The 20718-nt window shown below is 34.1% G+C and overlaps 1 protein-coding gene across 1 annotated transcript; it reads left to right on the forward strand.

The window, feature by feature from the left end:
- The first annotated feature begins 7098 nt into the window (after positions 1 to 7098).
- LOC132725749 (uncharacterized) lies at positions 7099 to 8808 on the forward strand. Its single transcript, XM_060710936.1, has one exon. The coding sequence runs from the start codon at positions 7099 to 7101 to the stop codon at positions 8806 to 8808; it is 1710 nt and encodes a 569-aa protein (XP_060566919.1).
- The last annotated feature ends 11910 nt before the right edge of the window (positions 8809 to 20718 follow it).

A 20718-nucleotide genomic window follows, 5' to 3' on the forward strand; every position in this document is an offset into this window, starting at 1 on the left:
CCACGGTCATTAATTTACCGAAAGTGTATTCACAGCCAAATTTACCTGTATCGTAGAGAGATAGAATAACAAACGCAGAACTCGAACAATGGACTCATTTGAAAGATATTAAGTTAGACCAAATTGATTCCGAAGTTGAAATCCTGATCGGTGTTGATGTACCGAGAGCGCTCGAACCATGGGATGTCGTTCCTAGTGTTGACAATAGCCCATTTGCGATGAAAACAATTTTTTGTTGGGCAATTTATGGTCCTATAAACTGTGGTGATAACGATCTTGAATGTTCAAATGCATTCTCAGTGTTCCGTAACTTTGTTCAGACAAGTCTAGACCAGCAAGTGAGAGATAACTTTAATTTAGATTTAAGTGAACGAGTCATAGACGATGTCCAGGAGCATTCGCGAGAAGATAAACAGTTTCTAGATATAGTGGCAGGGTCTGCCAAGTTAGAAAATGGACACTATGTTATAAACTTGCCATTCAAGTCTAAGGACATACAAATGCCAAATAACAAGAAAGTTGCATACCATCGTCTTGCACTTTTGAAAAATCGCTTTGAAGGGGACAGTAAGCTTTACGGTGAATATCGTGAATTCATGGACAAAGTCATTGAAAAGGGTTATGCTCAGCATCAGCCAGTCCCTGAAAATAACATAGATCAACCAGGCAGAGAGTGGTATTTGCCACATCACCCGGTCCGTCATCCAAAGAAAGATAAGTTAAGGGTTGTTTTCAAATGTTCGGCGCGCTATCAAGGAACATCTCTAAATGATGAGCTATTGCAGGGACCCAATTTGACTAATACACTCGTGGGTACTTTACTACGATTTCGTCAGGAAGAAGTTGCTATTATGGGTGACATTGAAAGCATGTTTTACCAGGTTCGCGTTAATTAAATGATTAAGCTAGACTTACCTGTAAGGTGAAGGTTAATCATGATTTCATCCACATAAAACTCACTAAGGGCTCACACAGAGAGAAGACGCAGCTATCAGCAGCCAGTGGTCATATTTTAGAGTAAGTAATGCCGAATAATATCGCAAAAATATCAGTTTAAACGGGGAGGTAGGGGGTTGGGTGTGTGAGCCCTTAGTGAGTTTTATGTGGATGAAATCATGATTAACCTTCACCTTAAGGTAAGTCTAGCTTAATCATTTAATTTCATCCTACATATAAACTCACTAATGGGCCCCACAGAGATTTTAGAGTCCTTTTTGCGATATTTTGGAAAGGACATTACGTGCCATCCAACGCCATAGTAAATATTTATCTTCCATGTTATTATGAAGTACAACGATTTAATTTCAAGACATAAAGGTCTTTTTGTATTCTGCAATTCGGTAAAAACACATGTTTTTTCATATTTTTACAGAATATAAATGCCATGCACAACTATATAGAAAGTAATTAAATATAGCTATAATTATTATTATCACTACAGTTTTGTTTTTTTTTTTTTTTTTTTTTTTTTTTTTTGTCCCATTATTATACACTCTAATTAGCAATATCTATGATAGCCAGCATAGATTTTCCATTGGTATTTGATACTGGTTTATCATAATATTTAGCGAATGTCTTAGCATTGCTCCATCCCGCTGATTCAATTATTCGTCTGTAACGGGACTCCACGCATGTGTGCGATTGAAGACGCAGCAGCGCGCGTGCTATGTGGTTTGAATGATTTATGCACCCCAGCTCTGTGCATAATTAGCTTAATCCAGCGACAAATTGTTTGTTTTGAAACGGCCCCATGAGGCTTGACCGTTGATATCAGTAATTTATTGGTATTTCTGAGGTCTTTCGTTCTCTGTAAATACTCACTAATGACGCTGACAATACACAAGCGTTTATCTGATTTAAAACTGTCAAACAAAAAGGGTGTCTGATGCCGACCAGGTTTCGATGTTTTTAATAAATGTGGAGTGTTTATTATCAATCATTCGTCTGAAATATTAATGTCTTCCAAACAAATGAGATGGAGTGTTTGACACCGCTGAGCTGACAACAATAAAAACAACATGCTTAATTTTCCAGCCAAAATAATAATGTATCATTTTTCTGTTTTTGATAAAAAATCTAAAACTGTTCGCACATCCCATATCTCTTTATATCTCGGAAGTGCCGGCCTTGTGTTAAATACACCTTTCATGAACCGTGATATCAGGTTATTATTGCTGAGATCTACGTTTGAAGTTATCTTAACAAACCCACAAATTGCTGATCTGGCAATACCAATCGCACTGTAGGTTATCCCTTTTGAATATAGGTGAGACAAAAATGCTATCACTGTTGCTACAAGGGGTTTAAAGGGATCGTGTTTCCCTTCACAGAAATGAAACCATTGTTTAAGATATGTTTGATACTGTTTCCTGGTTGTTCTCCGCCACGAATTAATGATAATCTGCTGAGCTTCATTTGAAATCCCTCTATCTTCAAGCGCTTTCCTGATAAGGGAAAAAGCGCCAGCCTCATCTTTTTTAATGGGTGTTTCTTTCCCGGTCGATGGCACAACGTAAGGATGTCTGAGGGTGCTGAAGTAGAAGGCATGGTGCAACAATAAGTTGTATTAATGTCGGCCACCATGTCTGTGCAGGCCATATTGGTGCTACTAAACACAGTAGTTCTGTCTTGATCTATTTCTACTTTTTTCAGGACCCTGCCTATTACACTGAAAGGTGGAAAACAATAATAACAATTATCATGCCATGAGAATGAAAAAAAGCGTCTATAGCAAAAACATTTGGGTCAGGTTGTCTTGAAACATACGTCGGAAACTTGTTATTTAAGCGAGATGCAAATAAATCTATATTTAAGGACGGAAAGACCGACAAATTGCTGTGAACATCTCAGGTGATATACTCCATTCTAAATCTTCATTTCCAGTACGACTCAGTTTGTCTGCCGTGCGGTTCAATGACCCCGATACATGATGTGCTGACAACAAAATGTTTCTTTGAATACACCAATGCCAGATATCGCGCGCAATTTTATTCACATGAATCTATTCTTCCCCCGTAATTATTTATGTATGATACACTCGTAGTGTTATCCATATAAATTTTTATATAGAGAATATTTCTGGTTGTGTTTAAAAAAGCGACAATAGCCCAACTTGACACGCTTTTAATTCTAACACATTGATATGTTGATTTTGTTCTTCCGCCGACCAAAAACCATTTGTTCGTCTATTTTCTGTTTTATCATACGCGCCCCACATATGTCCCGAAGAATCAGTAAACATAATGTTATTCGGGTCAGGCGATGTAATACTTTTGAAACATGAATGTATATGAGTGATCCACCATCGCAAATTTTCCAAAATATCTGGCGTGATTGTAAAAAAACTATTAAAATTACCCTTATGGTTTTTCAATTCCCTTTCCTTATGTCGTTCTAAAGGTTTCATGTACAACGGAGCATGCATAACCCCCGGTGATGCTGCAACCAGTTTTCCAATAATCTTTGAAAATTTTTGAATTGTTATTCGCCGGCATGTTATTATGTTATTGCAAAGCTCTGTGATATCATCACATTTTTCCTTTGTTAATCTTATTGTCATTGTTTTAGAGCACAGCACAAATCCCAAAAATACAATCTTTTTCGACGGAACCAGGACAGATTTACCCATTGAAATTGTAAATCCTAACTTGTCTAATAAATCAATTGTTTCGCTGATATTTCGAGCACAGGCGGAGTATGACTGACCTTGCAAACATGCGTCGTCGATGTAAATTGAACTTAAATGACCCCGCGCTCTTAAATGAGAAAAAACTGGCTTCATCAGTTTAGTGAATATCATAGGGCTTTTTGCAAATCCCATCACAAGCGCTGTAAATTGATATTTTACACCTTCGAAAAAGAAACGAAAATACCGTCTGTCCCGTTCGTATATAGGTATAGTGTAAAAAGCATCAGAAATGTCGACCTTGCCGAAATAACAATTTTTTCCTCATTGCTGTGGTCACTGACCCCAAAGTTTTCCATTTTAAAATGTATTTTGCTGACGTAGTTGCTATTGAAAGATTTTAAATTCAAAATAATTCTAATCCGTCCGTCTGATTTGTCTTGTGAATATATTCGAAATGTATTCTCCGTCCAAGTTTTCGTCTGCAAGTTCTATTATTCCTTGATTTAAAAACCGTGTAATTTCAAACTGTATTGCTTGTTTTTTCGTTTTCTTTAAAATTAAATGGTTTTGGAATTTTATACTGAAAAGGAGTTGCTGACAGCTGTACCCGATAACCGTCTACAGTTTCTAGTATCCATTTATCTTTGGTTATTTTTCTCCACTCATTCAACGCCATTCTGGTCTTCCCCGCGCGAAAATTCTGTGAAGTATTTATAATGGTAGAGGAATATTTCATATTATGATTACTTACTTCGGATATTAATTTTTCTGTGCTCTTGATCGGAAAGTATTCATTTTCTGCTGTTTTGTTCTGTAATTGTGATTTTGACGTCGTCGCTGTAGATTGAAATTCATGTTGCCCTGTGAATTGAGCGCATGTTTCCGTTTGTGCTGAGGTACCAGGGTCGCCATGCCCTGGCGTTTCCCTAAAAAAGAAGGCCTGGAAGTACATGTAAGTTGCTGCTTATTGTCCCTTAACTTTTTAAGTTCTTCATCTACTTTATCGCCAAACAGATAAGTGGCAGATTGGTTTGCTGAACAAATTGGCCTATAAAGCGGGAGAAGTTCTTTCTTTATCCTGTCACGTCTCATCTGAGAAGTAGTGACAAAAGCATTGGTTAACAGTTTGAAAGTATCCCCAATCAACTCTTTCATTTTTGGTCGTCCATCTGTCTTTAACTCATCCATGGTCATCAATACCGGTACCAAAGCAGACGAAAAAAATTTCTGTGTACTCTGCAACAGAAAATCCTGTGCTTTAACTTGAGATGGCAACTGTCGCCACAACTGCTCATTCATCAAAGGTACTTGTAGAAATTCTACATTGTTAGGCCTCTTGTGTGTGTCCAAAAGTTCCTTTATTTTTTCTTCTTTCGGTTGTACCTGCAAAGCTTTATTGCTTAAAGTGGCTAGTTTGTCACTTATCGCCGCTCCTGTTTCTGAGGCATCCTCGAAGAAATCCACCATGTAGAATTCATCATCATCATCATCATCATCATTTCCGTCGGTGACCCCAGATTCGCGGAAAAAATCTCCCACGCTTTCGTGATCTGAGCCTGAATCATCCCTCGTGCAAAAACGTTTCGAAGTTGATGTTTCTTCGCAGGTAACTGCAGTTCTTTTCAAAGAATTTACGTCAGACCTCATTTCAGTCAGAGAATCCGTTAAACCTTTTATTGCATTTTGGATGTCTTCTAACTGACTAGAAGATCCTGCAAGTGTCCCGAATTTTTCAAATATATTGGGAATATTGGACTGGTTGTTTCCGACCTCTTGATCGTCGGCCATGATCCTGAAAAATGTTTTTTAAACATTTCTAGCAGCAGTCCATTTAAACAATAAAATGAAGAAATGAAGAAGAAACATATATAAACGATTAGAATTTAATCGCAGTCAGGCGTAAATAACGCCGTCAAATAGATATCTACATAAATCATTAATTCGTCCCTCTGTGATATGCACGACGCCTGATTTTTTTTTTTTTTTTTTTTTTTTTTATTATTATTATTATTATTATTATTATTATTATTATTATTATGTATGTCATGTTGCATGAACACGCCCTATTGCAAACAAATATATAATTTGTCTGTAATGTTCAGACCATTTTAGCTTTTCCATGGTGTTGGATAAGCAATAATTACGAACAAATGTATCTTTTGTCTGTGGTGTTCAGACAGTTTTTAGCTTTTCCATGGTGTTTGGATAAGCATAATTACGAACAAATGTATCTTTTGTCTGTGGTGTTCAGACAGTTTTAGCTTTTCCATGGTGTTTGGATAAGCATGATTTCATTACGAACAAATGAGTCTTTTGTCTGTGGTGTTCAGACAGTTTTAGCTTTTCCATGGTGTTTTGGATAAGCATGATTTCATTACGAACAAATGAGTCTTTTGTCTGTGGTGTTCAGACAATTTTTGCTTTTCCATGGTGTTTGGATAAGCATGATTACGAACACTGTATCTTGTTTTGCCTGTGGTGTTCAGACATTTTTTTTTTCGTATTTGGCAGCAGTGTTCAGACAAAATTGGCTAATAAATATTGTTGTTATAAAATGTATAACTACAAATGTATATATTGTCTGTGGTGTTCAGACATCAAACATATACGAGGTTTTTTTTTTGTTTTTTTTTTTGACAAAAATTTAAACGATTTTAAGTATAAACTTAAATATATACAAATAAATTAAACATACCTCTTATCACACTTTTCTTAACTGCTTAATTAATATCCACAAATGAAACACTTGTTAGTCCTAAATAATTACACTATAATAATTTAAACTTGTGAAAAATACGACAGGCTTTACTTTAATTAAGAACAATTATACGTCTTGACCGTAGCTGCTAATGCCTCGTTATGACCACTGGCTGCTGATAGCTGCGTCTTCTCTCTGTGGGGCCCATTAGTGAGTTTATATGTAGGATGAAATCAAAGTGATGCAAGCTTCTTGAAATTTCTATGGTTCGAAGATGGGGACGTTAACAAGAAAGTTGTCGAGTACCAGATGGTTGTTCATTTATTTGGCGCTAAGTCTTCCCGAGTTGTGCCAATTATGCTTTTAGGGAAACCGCATTCAATCACGGTAGTAACCATGACAACGAAGTGACTAAGACAATACTAAGAAATTTCTATGTTGACGATTGCCTCAAGTCAGTGCCAAATGTTGAAGTTGCGAAATCTTTGGCAAATGATCTTCAACACGTTTTACTACAGGGCGGCTTTCGTATTCATAAATGGCTATCCTCGAGTCGTGATGTGATGTCAACCATTCCATGTAGCGATAGAGCTGTTGACCTGGATCTGAACTATGACACTTTGCCAATTGATCGCGCATTAGGTATTCAGTAGTGTGTAGAATCTGACAAATTCTGTTTCAAAATTGACATTAAGAACAAACTATTAACGCGACGCGGCATTCTCTTTATGCTAAGTTCCGTATTAATCCGCTTGGCTTTCTGGCTCCGTTAATGTTACATGCCAAAAATATACTCAAGGTTCTCTGCGCATCGAATCTAGGCTGGGACGACCCAGTTCCTGATGAACTAGCGAAAAGATGGGCTCTCTGGATCAATGACATGTACAAATTGTCCGAATTCTCAGTGACTAGATGCCTAAAACCAGCAGGTTTCGGTGAGGTAAAGTCGGCTACTTTGCATCACTTCTCGGATGCTAGTGAGATTGGCTACAGTATCGTCAGTTTCATAAGATTACTCAATAAAGATAATCGTGTTCACTGTGCCTTTGTGATTGGCAAATCTCGCGTTGCTCCAATGAAGCAAATAACAGTACCTAGATTGGAGCTTACGACAGCAACAGTCGCGGTGCGAACTGACAAGATGTTAAAGTCAGAAATTGACATTAAATTAGACGAATCCGTGTTTTGGACAGATAGTATGGCTGTACTACGGTTTATTGAAAACAGTTCTGCAAGGTTCCAGACCTTTGTGGCTAACAGACTTTCTGTGATTCATGATGGTTCAAATCCTGAGCAATGGCGCTATATTCCAACCAAGATAAATCCTGGCGATATCGCCTCCAGGGGCATAACGGTAGATGAGTTAAACAAGAGCTGGATCGTAGCACCAGACTTCCTATGGAAAGATGAAAGTAAATGGCCCGCAGATCGTGTGAACCAAACGATATCAAATGACGATCCAGAAGTAAAAAAGGTTAATTTTGTGAAATATCGCGCTGACAACGTACTGTCACCAGATGCACGTGAAGTGCTCGATAAACTGATATCATATCTCTCGTCGTGGTATAAACTGAAAAGGGCTGTAGCATGGATCTTAAAGATTTGCGAAAAACTTCTTCACAGAGCTAAGACAAAAGGGGTTAGTGTTGCAGTTCCTAGCATTAGTGAAAAGAAACCATATGTCACGTTTGATGATTTGAAGCACGCGGAAATGAGTATTTTACGTTACACCCAGAAATGTGCCTTTCCGGAAGAAATTGAAACACTGACAAACAATGAATCTACATGTAGATTAAAGCGAAACAGTGTCATACGAAATTTAGACCCAATTATGGAAGATGGACTTTTACGCGTTGGAGGCCGTTTACAAGACTCCGCAATGCCTGAAGAACGTAAACATCCAGTCATTCTACCTAAAAATTATGACGTGTCTAAACTGATTTTAAGAGAAATTCATGAACGTTTGAATCATGTTGGCCGAAATCATACATTATCAGTCCTCCGTGAAAAGTACTGGCTTATAAATGGGCCATCCGCGGTAAGGAAGGTGATTTCAAAATGTGTAGTTTGTCGGCGTCAAAATGCAAGTGTCGGAGAACAAAAGATGTCGAATTTGCCTAGAGACAGGGTTACTCCTGATGAACTACCATTTACTCGGGTTGGTGTTGACTATTTTGGACCATTCGAAGTCAAACAAGGCCGAAGTTTAGTGAAAAGGTACGGGGTATTATTTACATGTTTGACCAGTCGAGCTATTCATCTTGAAGTGGCTGCTTCGCTCGATACTGATTCCTATATAAATGCATTAAGACGTTTTATCGCGCGTCGTGGTCAAGTTACTACTATCAGGTCTGACAATGGTAGTAATTTTGTTGGTGCGGAAAGGGAGCTTAAAGCTTCAATTCAAGAATGGAACATAAATCGTATTCAGGATACGTTACGGCAAAAGCACGTTGACTGGAAGTTCATTCCGCCTGCATGATCTCATCATGGTGGAGTATGGGAAAGAATGATAAGATCGGTGCGACAAATTTTGAAAAGTGTTCTTAAACAACAGACCTTATCTGACGAAGGTTTGCATACATTAATGTATGAAATTGAATCAATCATTAACAGTAGACCAATAAGTAGAAATTCCGATCATCATAATGATCTTGAAGCTTTGACACCAAATCATCTCTTGTTGTTGAAGCGCAATCCAAACTTACCACCCGGTGTATTTGTAAAAACTGATAATTACTGTCGGCGTCGTTGGGCGTCAAGTGCAATACATGGCTAACTTGTTTCTGGTCCCGCTGGGACCAACGAATACTTATCACTCCTTCAAGAGAGAGCAAAATGGCATAATAGAAAAAGAAACTTTAAAGAGGGGGATATCGTGCTAATTGTGGATTCGAACGCTCCGAGAGGCTCATGGCCTTTGGCAGGGTTGTTGGCAGCTATGCCTGACAGACTAGGGTTCGTTAGACGAGTTAGGGTTAAAACTGCCCATGGTACATATTTTGACCGTCCTATTGACAAGTTGTGTTTGCTCCTTGAAATGGATGAGTGACAGTTCTTAACTATGCATGGCTAAAGCTTAAGCCATAACTGTGTACATTTATATAGACTTGTGCTACCTGTTGAATATTCAGTATTTTGCTTTAAAGACTCATATAGTAATAATTATTTCATATTATAATACTGATAAATGATTCTTGATCAGACATACTTCATACATTGTTTTGAATTTTATGTATGTTATTTCATTCTAAGATGCCATATTATAACATGTACATTTGCTTAAAATGCTGTAAAATTGTTGTTTTTGTAAGAATTAGGATTTAGCAATCATTTCACTATTGTTTTTGATGTCAAAATTTTTTGCAGAAAGTTTTGAAGTTTTTATATCAAGTTTTTGTACGGTAGGATTGTAATTGTGAAACAATTAAGGGGCTGGGATGTAGGTGCCATCTACGTATATAGGGTTGTTGAAATAGATGACAACGATATTTTTAGTAGTCGCTGAACGTATTCGTAAAGTTTTTTAGTAAAAGAGCATGGGACTTGTTTTTCGAGGAAAAATATCGTATTTTCTAGTCATTACATGCACTGATTTACTATGGAACAATCTTAATTTGGTAATTAGAGTTGTTTTCTATTTTTGAATTGTTCACTACATGTATTTAGGCTAATTATTGCCTTTGCGGGGATTTCTAATACCCCAACAATTGCGTTTTGCATTATGAAAAATGTTAAGCATCTTGAAAGGTTTGATAGTGTAATTTCTGTTTATTTATCGATATTTCTAGTTGCTAGGCATTCTTTTATGCAGTTTTAAGTAATTTATTTTGGTCTAGATACATTATGTAAGTAACTTCCATGTTTAGAGATTATTTCCAAGGGAAGCAAATCTTACAAATTTTTGGAATATGCTTAACAGAGTTATCTTTCTTTGACAAATGTACATCACTGTATTAATGTGTTGGTTTTTATGACATGAAAATTTAGTGTATTTCTTTGCTTATTTTCAGTCTATCGTTTCATGTCGTTTCAAGTCATTTCAAGATATTGTTTCAAGATGTTATTTTAAGAGATTGTTAGGGGAAACGCATTGACAAATTCCAATAAACCTTAAAAACTGTGTAAACGTATTCTAGTCAGTACAGGGACCACGTGGTTATGCTGTATACCAAATATCAAGAGGCTGTGATAAGTAGTTGCTGAGAAAACTGTTACGAAAATTCCATCTATTGATCATTAATGTCGAACATTTAACAAAGTCGGCAAACAGGAAGTGAATAATTGACAGACCTGAAATTGAATCCCATGGTGTAGGACCCTATGTAAATGCTGTATTCCAATTATCAAGAGGCTGTGATAAGTAGTTGTTGAGAAAACTGTTACGAAAATACTTCCCCCGCACGCCCGCTGCCCGACATTCACCATACTATAATCCGGGTTTGCACCTGTGCAATCCGGTCAAAAATGAATTAAGTCTGGTTGCGGTAAGGTCGCGCTCCCGTTGTACAAATGACGCCATATTTTTGCGTAAAAACGTAATAAATTCTATAAAATGTGTGTAATATATTTTACTCAGTACATAGTAACATCCACTATTTCGTATATTGCTTTTTAAATAATAGAAAGCTGAAGTTAAGGAAATATCTTAAAACATTCATCAACAGTAAAATTATGATGCTGTAACCCAGTAAGTTATAACTGAAACGGATCACCTTCATTGCAAATATTTGATGTATTAATGTCAAGCAATAATATCTCAGTTGTAAGAAATTTAGCTATGTATATATACTATCATGTTGAAAAAATGGAAACATTGTATAAGTACATGTATTTATTAAACAAGGCATGACATGTTGTTGATACAAATTGTTGATTGCCTTTAATAGCTTTAGAATTGTGTGTCACCCATGTTATGTATTATTTGTATTATTATGTGTATTGACATGTGTTCATATACTGCAAATAAAAGTAAAGTACAGGCCCTTATGATTTTGAAGGGGGTAAAATGTGCACTTCCAGAAATTTTAAAGATGACAAAATGTTCTTTCAAAAGTCAGACAGGTTCGGCTTAAAACACACGAGGAAACATAAATGTACCATGTTAAATATATATAGACATTTTTGGCGATTGTTTGTTAAAATGAATACAGCCATATTTAAAATATGTTGTTATTTATGTCTCATATAATTGATCACATTCTCGACGGCCATCTTGAATTATTTTTTTAATATCCGAAGTTTCATTACAATCCATCTACTCCAAAGCCTGGATCAGCGGAAAATTAGCTATGTATTCTGCAGGACTACTGTGAAATCATCAAATCAACTTATTTAGGCTAACTAATAAACTGTCTTTAAAGTGAGAATACAACATGGTGCATTGCTGACAAATCTGATAGAAGATTATAACGCATGTCATTATAATAATCGTTTTTAAAAATCGTGTCGGTATGTTTTGATATTAAATGAAAATTGCAAATGATAAGTTATTATTGATAACAGACTATTTGTTAACTTTAGATGCGAAATCGTAAACAGAAGCTAAACTTTCCACTCGTTTCTACGCAGTTACTAATAAATTCCACTTGGAATTATTTTATTGCAAACTATTTCGATCTACGCGTCGACAATCAAAATGTACCCTTTGTTTGTTTTAAGTTTAAGCACGTTTTGAAGAAAAGAACAGATAAAAACATAGTTTTCTTTATTACAAAAAAAAAGTGATCAATGGAAAATTATTGACAAGGTGCACGTTCTTATTTGGGCACATTCAACGAGTCGAAACGTATTGGAAGAATTTAGAAAAAAGACATTTAATAATATGTTCTAGCATAATGTGAAAAATAATGGTATTTGAGAAAAGTTTGCAGTCTATACAAAGGGTTTAAGCCATTCGACCGCTTAATCATTAAAGACACAATTAAGCAAAAGTAGTAAAGAATTTACGACAAGTAATTTTCAAACTAATTTATTTTATCAAAAAAAATCAGGTTTAAGGATAGTGATTTTTTGTAATGAGAAATACGTACGAAGATCATTCTAGCAAGCAATATAAATAGGAAGCCAGTTTTTGCTTATTTTGACAGTTTGTATTATTTCATGACATTTAAGTATTATATTTTTCATTTCTTAATCCGAACGATGATTCCACTTTTTAGTTACTCTTTGCACTGTCGAACAATATATCTTGATACATAGTTAAATAGTATGTTATGCTTACAATTTATCATACATGTAAATATATGACATAAAACTACTGGTATGCTATAGACGGCTTGATCCCATATCTTTTGAAGGGGGAATTCTCATGAAGGTATGTTATACAATAACTTAATTGTCAAGCAATAACTTTCCCCTGTAAAATCAAACCGTTAAACAAACAGGATCAGCCGGAAACTTTTCTACATATAAGTCTTTAAAATTCCGCTGAACCAGAAAAAAATATCAATGCTGAGATAAAGCGAGACAATTTTTTATAGTTGAACACAACACTTGACATTTATTGACTGCTGTGAGTGTAAATATCTTGTTAAAAGTGAGGACTCGAGAGAGAGGGGGAAGAGGGAGAGAGATAGCAAAGAAAAAACGAAATTAAAATGTTTAAAAAAAAAATGCAGACACGGTTCGTGTCTGTCCAAATAATGTAAGGGTGTCCTCTAGCACTGGCTGAAACAGTATTGTTTCACTATTATTGGAATCAATTATTCCTAAAGACCATAGGAAATAAAATAGCACTGGAATATACTATGGGGCAACTTTTTTACAATTGCTACACATCATTTGACACCTGCTGTTATAAGTATAAAGAAATTCATAAATGCTGATGCAAACAAATTTGTAATTTGTGACACCTTGCTCTATTCGAAACGTTGCTTCTATGGTATGCATGCAATATATGAGACGATTAACTGTCTTAGAGTTTCTTCAACAACTATGAATGGAAATATATAAACCAGTGTTCGTGCCAAAATCAGAAAATAAGTTAAGCTCAAAAGTATATAAATAAATAGTATATGATTGTTGGCAGAAAAAGGAGCAATTGATCCTTGCAATGAAAACTGTTGACGACAGAAAATGTTAACTTTAATAATATATTACATCAGTTAAGATTTTGACTAAATACAACAAATAAAGATCTACATAATGTAAAATGTAAGAAAAGATTAATAAAAGTGCGGAAAAACAGTCAATTAAATTCGTCTATATGGATCTGCAACATATTTATGCGTAACAACCTTTAATATACGATGTTATTTTTGTCTTGTAAATAAATGCACACATAAAAATATCAAAGTCACGCTGCCATTGAGGTTACGTTGCTTTTGTAAGATACATGTCGTTTCATTAGGGTAACTCTTTATCAATATATGTCAGCTACGGGTACAAATATCAAATTGCTCATTAATATTGTCAACATGCTGATAACATTCATTTTACTCCAAGTGCCCTTAGCGAAGTAAATGTAATGTTCATGTATTTAAGCCATCTAAACTGGTGATATGGGGCGTGATGTGTTGCACGTTACATTATCTCTCAAGGACAAACTCAATATATATAGGGCTTGATAATCTGAATCATTTGCTTTTTCATTACTCTAGAGGAATCCCCCTTTTACAGATTACTATATATACATTGAATAAATTTGTATGTTTGTATGAAATAGCATTCTGTCGGAAACTCACTTTCTGATGAAAATAAATATGTAAATGAAAAAATGCACTTACATAACTTTTTTATCTAATGTGTTTGATTGATGAACAGGCTTTAATATGATTGAATGATTGATGGATTCATTGATTTTGTGATTAAACCTTCCTATAGTTCCTATAAATCAGCAATATAATTTGCATTTAGTTACAGAAAATACCATTCGAACTTGATAGCTGATGATTGTGTGGAGATGCTGATATTGTTCTAATAAAGTAATAATACTGAACATGATTCAACATCTTTATGAGAATTATTAAATAGAATGCTTTACATTAAATATTAGCGACTAATTTTTGCGTTCTTTAAGAATGTGTAAATTTTTATTCGTGATAATGTACCGCAACCGAGATTTAAACGCTTAAACAAGTTTGATAAAGGAAATTTAACAATTTCAACATACAGAAAACCTTTAAATATGTAGGCATAGACACTTCGGTTCATATCAAACACTTGAAACTGTTAAACAATTTTCTTTACCACTTCATTGTCGGTCATGATTTTGAAAATAAGGTTATGGTACCCTTACCTCGTCTCTGTGTTAACATTAAGTTATACATACTCCATCAAAGAAATTTGGAAGTCGGCCAATAACTATCATCACCATCATCCAAGTCATAATCATCATTATCATCATCAAATCATCACAAATATCATTATTGATATCAAAATGATAATTCTCATCTTTCTTTTTTATCTTCAACACCATCAAAAACATCACAACCCTCATTTGCATTACAACCCCCTATTATCATCATTATTGAAATCATCTTCACGTCTATCAGCAAAGTCATAAACACCTCTGCCATCGTGAATGATAAAATGATAACAATGAACTGATTGTTGAGACGATAAGGCTGAATGTCATGATTCTTTGATATCTTTTAGATAACGATGATTGATGTTAATGATGATGATAATGAACTGATAAATATGACAGATAGCTATATTCGTTTAGGGCGATACAATAATCAAATGTTCAACTAAATAATAACAATAAAGGGCTATGTGTCTTATAGGTAGATTATTATTTGTCACTCTTGTTTTAAATGAAATTTAAGTAAAGTAATGTCAAAACAGGATTATTCAAAGAAAACTTTACAAAACTCTATACATTTCCCACGTACTTGTGGGTTAGTACACACTTGCCATATTTTAAAAAGCTATATTTGGAAATAAAGATCGACGTGCAAAAGCAAGTTGTTAATCAAAATGATTTGGAACCACTTAAAATACTTTGCCCTCGCTACACTGTTTGTTCATGGATTATAAAACATTTAAACACTGATAATAAATATCTTTGTATTAGATTGAATCTTTAATATTTCATTAAGTGAAAAATTGGAGACGCCCTTTTAGGTTTACTAATGTATATGATAAAAGAAAGAAATAATATAGCATGTTTCTTTTTTAAAGAAACATGTCACAAAATATTAATTGCTTCAAAAATTAAAACATTGCTGATGAGAACATGTATTTGACAATGGGATAAGAGGATATTTTGGATTGAGAATGACTTCTCACTCAAAAACCCTGTTCACTTAAATATAATAACCATTCGGCTTTTAGTCACAAGGCTGATCCAGGCTTGTAAATGACCCCTTTGTGAGATTAGTAGGTTTTTTGACAAGCTCACAGTGACCTAAATAAGAATGCGTAAAAACGACTTAATATTTCGTAATTACGAATAAATATATCGTAATTACGAATTAATATTTCGTAATTACGAATTAATATTTCGTAAAAACGAATTATTATTTCGTAAAAACGAATTAATATTTTGTAAAAAAGATTTATTATTTCGTAATTACGAATTAATATTTCGTAATTACGAATTAATATTTCGTAATTACGAATTATTATTTCGTAAAAACGAATGAATATTTCGTACAAACGAATTAATATTTCGTAATTACGAATCATTATTTCGTAAAAACGAATTATCATTTCGTAAAACGAATTAATATTTCGTAATAACGAATTGATAATTCGTCAATACGAATTAAATGCCGGGAAAAAAAGTGTGGAAAGTGCCACCTAAGGGGCTCCGTAGTAACTGGTGTAGCAGTTTGCTCCTCTTTATTTATGTATTAAGTATTTCCATAGGTCTGAGATTTTCACCTGACCAATGAATATACTCAATACAAAAATAAAGAGGAATATTCTGCTGCATTTTTACGATTGAGAATTTGGCATATCGAAATAAGGTTCGTTACAGTTTGATGTAATGATTTAATTGAACATTTACTACAGATAAAAATTTACTCTAATATTTCCATATTTTAATTTTGTAATTCTTACAAAAAACAGCGGTTACCTCTCTGTTGTTCCTCACTCACACATCTACTTATTATTTGAAATCATTGAAATGACAGCTCTATTTCTTTTAAGAGTAATCAATTCCCTTACATTTGGTACCAAGATTTTGAAATTTGGTGAAAATTGTTGGAGTTATGGAGTTCACATGCAAATGGGAACTGTATTGGTAATAACGCACTGTGCGATATCTTAGATAACGCACACTTTTTTTAAAGAAGTGTTAAGCACTGTTATGATAGTTCACTTGGTTCATGTGTCACGGTTCAGAACTGTTCACTATTTAGGAGAGATGATATGTAAGCGGATAGCTCACTTGGTAAAGCCGCGGTACAGTATTTCGAGAATCCCGGGTTCGAGTCCCTGTCAGGCTGCACATTTTTCTCACCCTGTGACACATGTTTAACTGTGATCGTAGACACAACAAGAACAACAAAAGTCACTGGACTACATCAAAACTTAGACAACTTAGAAAAATAACGAATATATGCAGTTTGGGAGATAGATAATGTCGATATGACCTTTACTTTAGTCAAAGTTTAGAGCATAGACGTAAATGTTTTTAAACGTTTTAATCATTTTTCTAAATGTATTTGGTGCTATGAGGCACAGCCTGTATAAACCTTTTACTATGTAGCAAAATCGTATTTCTATCAATTACAAGTCCCTGAGAATATACTAAATAGTCGTTTTCATTAAAATAAATTCTAAAATAAATTTTTTGTCATGTGATTAAAATATTCTAATCAATTGACGGTTGCTGTAATACTAGCCTTATCACCTCGATCATTTTTGTATCCAGGCTATGCTATTTCCACACAACAGTCTCGTTTCTAAATTTTAAATGTTATGTATCAAAATAATTATCCCATTTGAATCTTGAATCTTGAATCATTAAAAATCTTTACATTATCAAAATATTAAAAACGTAAGAGAAAGTACAATCCCAGGAAAAAATAAAATCAAGTAAAAAAAGATAACGTATCTATCTTTGAAGACATTGCGAAGTAAACATTTATGAACTTACATATGTAATTTCGCAATTACTACCAGTAATTTGTGACTTTAGAGAGCGGATAACCTCTCTCAATCTCTAAATTAAGTCTTAATGGTAAAAATATGCAGTCATTATATCGTTTTGGAAGTGTTTGATGTTTTAATTATTGTTGTTTTTGTATTAGAAGGGGGAGTGGGGGTTGTAACCAATCAACGCGCCGGGCACTTGTGTAGAATATTACAATATTCATTTAATTAGTTTAATATTCTATATGTACGTAAACATAAAGAAAGACATGGACCACCAACGCTATATTGCATATGCAATTGTTTAAATCAAGATAAATAAAATGTTTGCACAAATCATTACTAATCATTATCGGTTCCAGCAGTTAAAGGAAAACAAAAGCGAAAAAAAATAATTGTAGAAAAGTAATACTTACAATACAACAAGTAGAGTGGTATATCTCAAAATAATGATTCTTTAAATCCGCCCTGTCTTAATAATAAAAACAACTCGTTTTTGATAACGAAAAAGAAAGTATAATCCCGTAAAATTTCCTCATATCATTAATTAAGAAGATATCGTACCTAGTGATATAGTTATTGCAAGTAAACATGTAATTTCGCAAGTTCGCACTAGCAGCAATATGTTAACCTTTTCTTAAATTGAGTCTTAATGGTAAAATATACTTTTGCAGTCATAATATCGTTTTGGTTGTGTTTTGGGGGGGGATAAGGAGGGGATTTGTTTTTATGTTTGTTTGTTTGTTTGTTTGTTTGTTTGTTTGTTTGTTTGTTTGTTTGGTTGTTACTGTTTTGTGTTTTTTGTTGGTTTTTTATTGTTTGTTTTTTATTGTTGTTGGTTTTTTTTCTATTTGTTCATTTTATTGTTGTTGTTGTTGTTGTTGTTGTTGTTGTTTCATATATATATAAAGTTGTTAAAAAGCTTGACTGTTTCGTGACCATTTGTACTTTTTCGAAAAATATAAATTGGCTAGTCATTGACATTGATATTTGGTGAAAAAAAAAATCATCTCTTAAATAAAAGTAAACGCAGCTTCTAAAAGGTGATACAAATGTTAAATGAAAAAAAATGGGTGTTTCAAAATTAAGTTACTGCCAAAGCAGAATCGTAGCTTAAATATTTAAAGTTATGAAGAATTTTGCCAAGTTATTTGGGCTAATTTATTTAAAGCCCGCGTCGCCAGGTGAGAGTTGGCGCAAACAACCTTTTATATACGGCCACATAACCTGTCAACAATCTTAATAAAGAATTCGTTACACAGAACACTTTTATATTTTAGAGGTAAACTTAAAATAAAATCTTAATTTCACAACAGCCGTATATAGTATGTAGAGGTTAATACATGGAGCAAGTGTGCCTTTAGTCCATATTTGCACACTTGGTGACTTATCAAATTTGAACCAAGTGTGCCAATATGGACTAAAGGTACACTTGCCTCATGTAATGACCTGTTTATTGCATATGTTCCGCAGCAATTTTTCAGACTGGAATAAAATCAAGCAATAACGTAAATGTTGTAATATATTTATTTATTGCTTGAAAAAAGATATTTCAATGTATGTAGCAGGTAGAATAAATAGTTAATCCACAGTACATGTATTAAACAATATAATAGAGCAATATATAAATAATTGATTCAAAGCAAGCGTCTCCTTTATGAGCAATCACAGAAAATAAAAATTAAAAAAAGTCTCCTCTCGATTTCTATGTAATACATGTATGTCCAATTTCAGTCTCTATTTAAGCACAAAATGTACTGAAGCATTGAATGTGCAATTTACAAAAATTTTACTAGGACCAAATTTTCTGCAAGATGTTTCTTTATCCCGAATACATGTGCTTAATGTTCCATCTGGATGATGAACTTTAGGGAGATTTAGAACCACTACTATCTTCACAACTTTTCTCAAATTGTTCAATGTTTTTTAATGCTTCTTCGATTTATTGAGATGCGGCCAACAACTGGGTGTCCAACTCGGTATCAGCCATTTCTGCCTCCTCCATACTGGCAATGGTAGATGTTGATGCAATTACTTTATTAAATGCATGTGCGTTATCAGACATTGTTATCTGTTGCTCTATTGACATGGTGTTATGGAGTTCAGTGACATTAGATTTTTATGTCCACCCAACTTAGCAAATAAATGGAATGGCGGGTACTTCATTTCTTAATTGCTCTGTAACAGTTGCCTTCCTCCCACTTTGGTTAGTTTGTTTACCAGGCAGTTTGGCTTCTTTCTCTGACATGACCTTTGCAATTGTTTCTAACTTGTTTTTGCCCATCGCCGAATTCATGAACCAGCTTTTGTCACTGCCTGGCTCAACCCAACATAAAAAAAATCAGAGTCAGGGGTCTTTATATTGTCTGCATATCGTTTGTACAGTCCTTGTCTCCTACAAAGCACGTTCAAACAATGTTTAGTCAATACCATCTATATAAAACACATTTTTTTTTCATAGTTGAAATGTTTGCGAAATTTTAAATTTAATTTGACTTAATGAGCTGTTTTCAAAGTTTAAAGCTACATTAAATAAATTTCATAAAAACAGAAATGGCGACATTTTATTAATAAGTTTGGTTTCATGTCGACTCCAGATTTTATTTTTGTGTCAAGACAACCAAAATAAGTTTTATAAGCATAAAAAATGGGCAACCTCATTGCGGCGAAATCGGAAGTACAATAATAATTATTTCTGTTTGCATGAGAAACTCCGCCTTCATATCATCCGTACATCAATATTTAATCAACAAACATGACTATATGCGGCAGTCCTAATCTAACGGTATATTTCCGCATTGTAACGGATGTTTTCTTACAAATTTAATCCTTTTTATGAGATGATTACTTTTTTCTGAACCACAGGCCTAGTGCACCGTGAAGCTAAAACGGTAAAAGTGTGTTTGCACAAGAAAATCTCATATTTACTGTGTTCCGGACAGCAACTATAACACTGTGACGTAGCACATACACGAGCTAATTATTGTCTTCATTTGCATGTTAAAATTCGTATACGAACTTTAGTGTTACCGTGGGGTTTTCCGTTTAAAATCCTAATTTATGAACAATATTTGATGAGATTTACAACATAACTGTTAAAAGGGTTTATGAAACTGTATAATGCTTGTTTTTTAGGCCGACGGCAAAATATTTTTACATATTTATTTAATGTAACTTTAACATGAGCTGTGTATGTCCTGTCTATTTCGTAGATTGTTAGTATATATTACGATTTTTACGATTTTGATATCATATATACGATCTACAATGTAAAAGTAAAACACTAATTTCATCGGTTTATACATAGTAAACTTACAAACCTGGTTGTGCGAATTTCTTTGGC

Source organism: Ruditapes philippinarum, unplaced genomic scaffold (genome assembly GCF_026571515.1).
Source record: "Ruditapes philippinarum isolate M1 unplaced genomic scaffold, ASM2657151v2 ctg3053_1_1_1_1, whole genome shotgun sequence".
NCBI classification, from domain to species: Eukaryota; Metazoa; Mollusca; class Bivalvia; order Venerida; family Veneridae; genus Ruditapes; species Ruditapes philippinarum.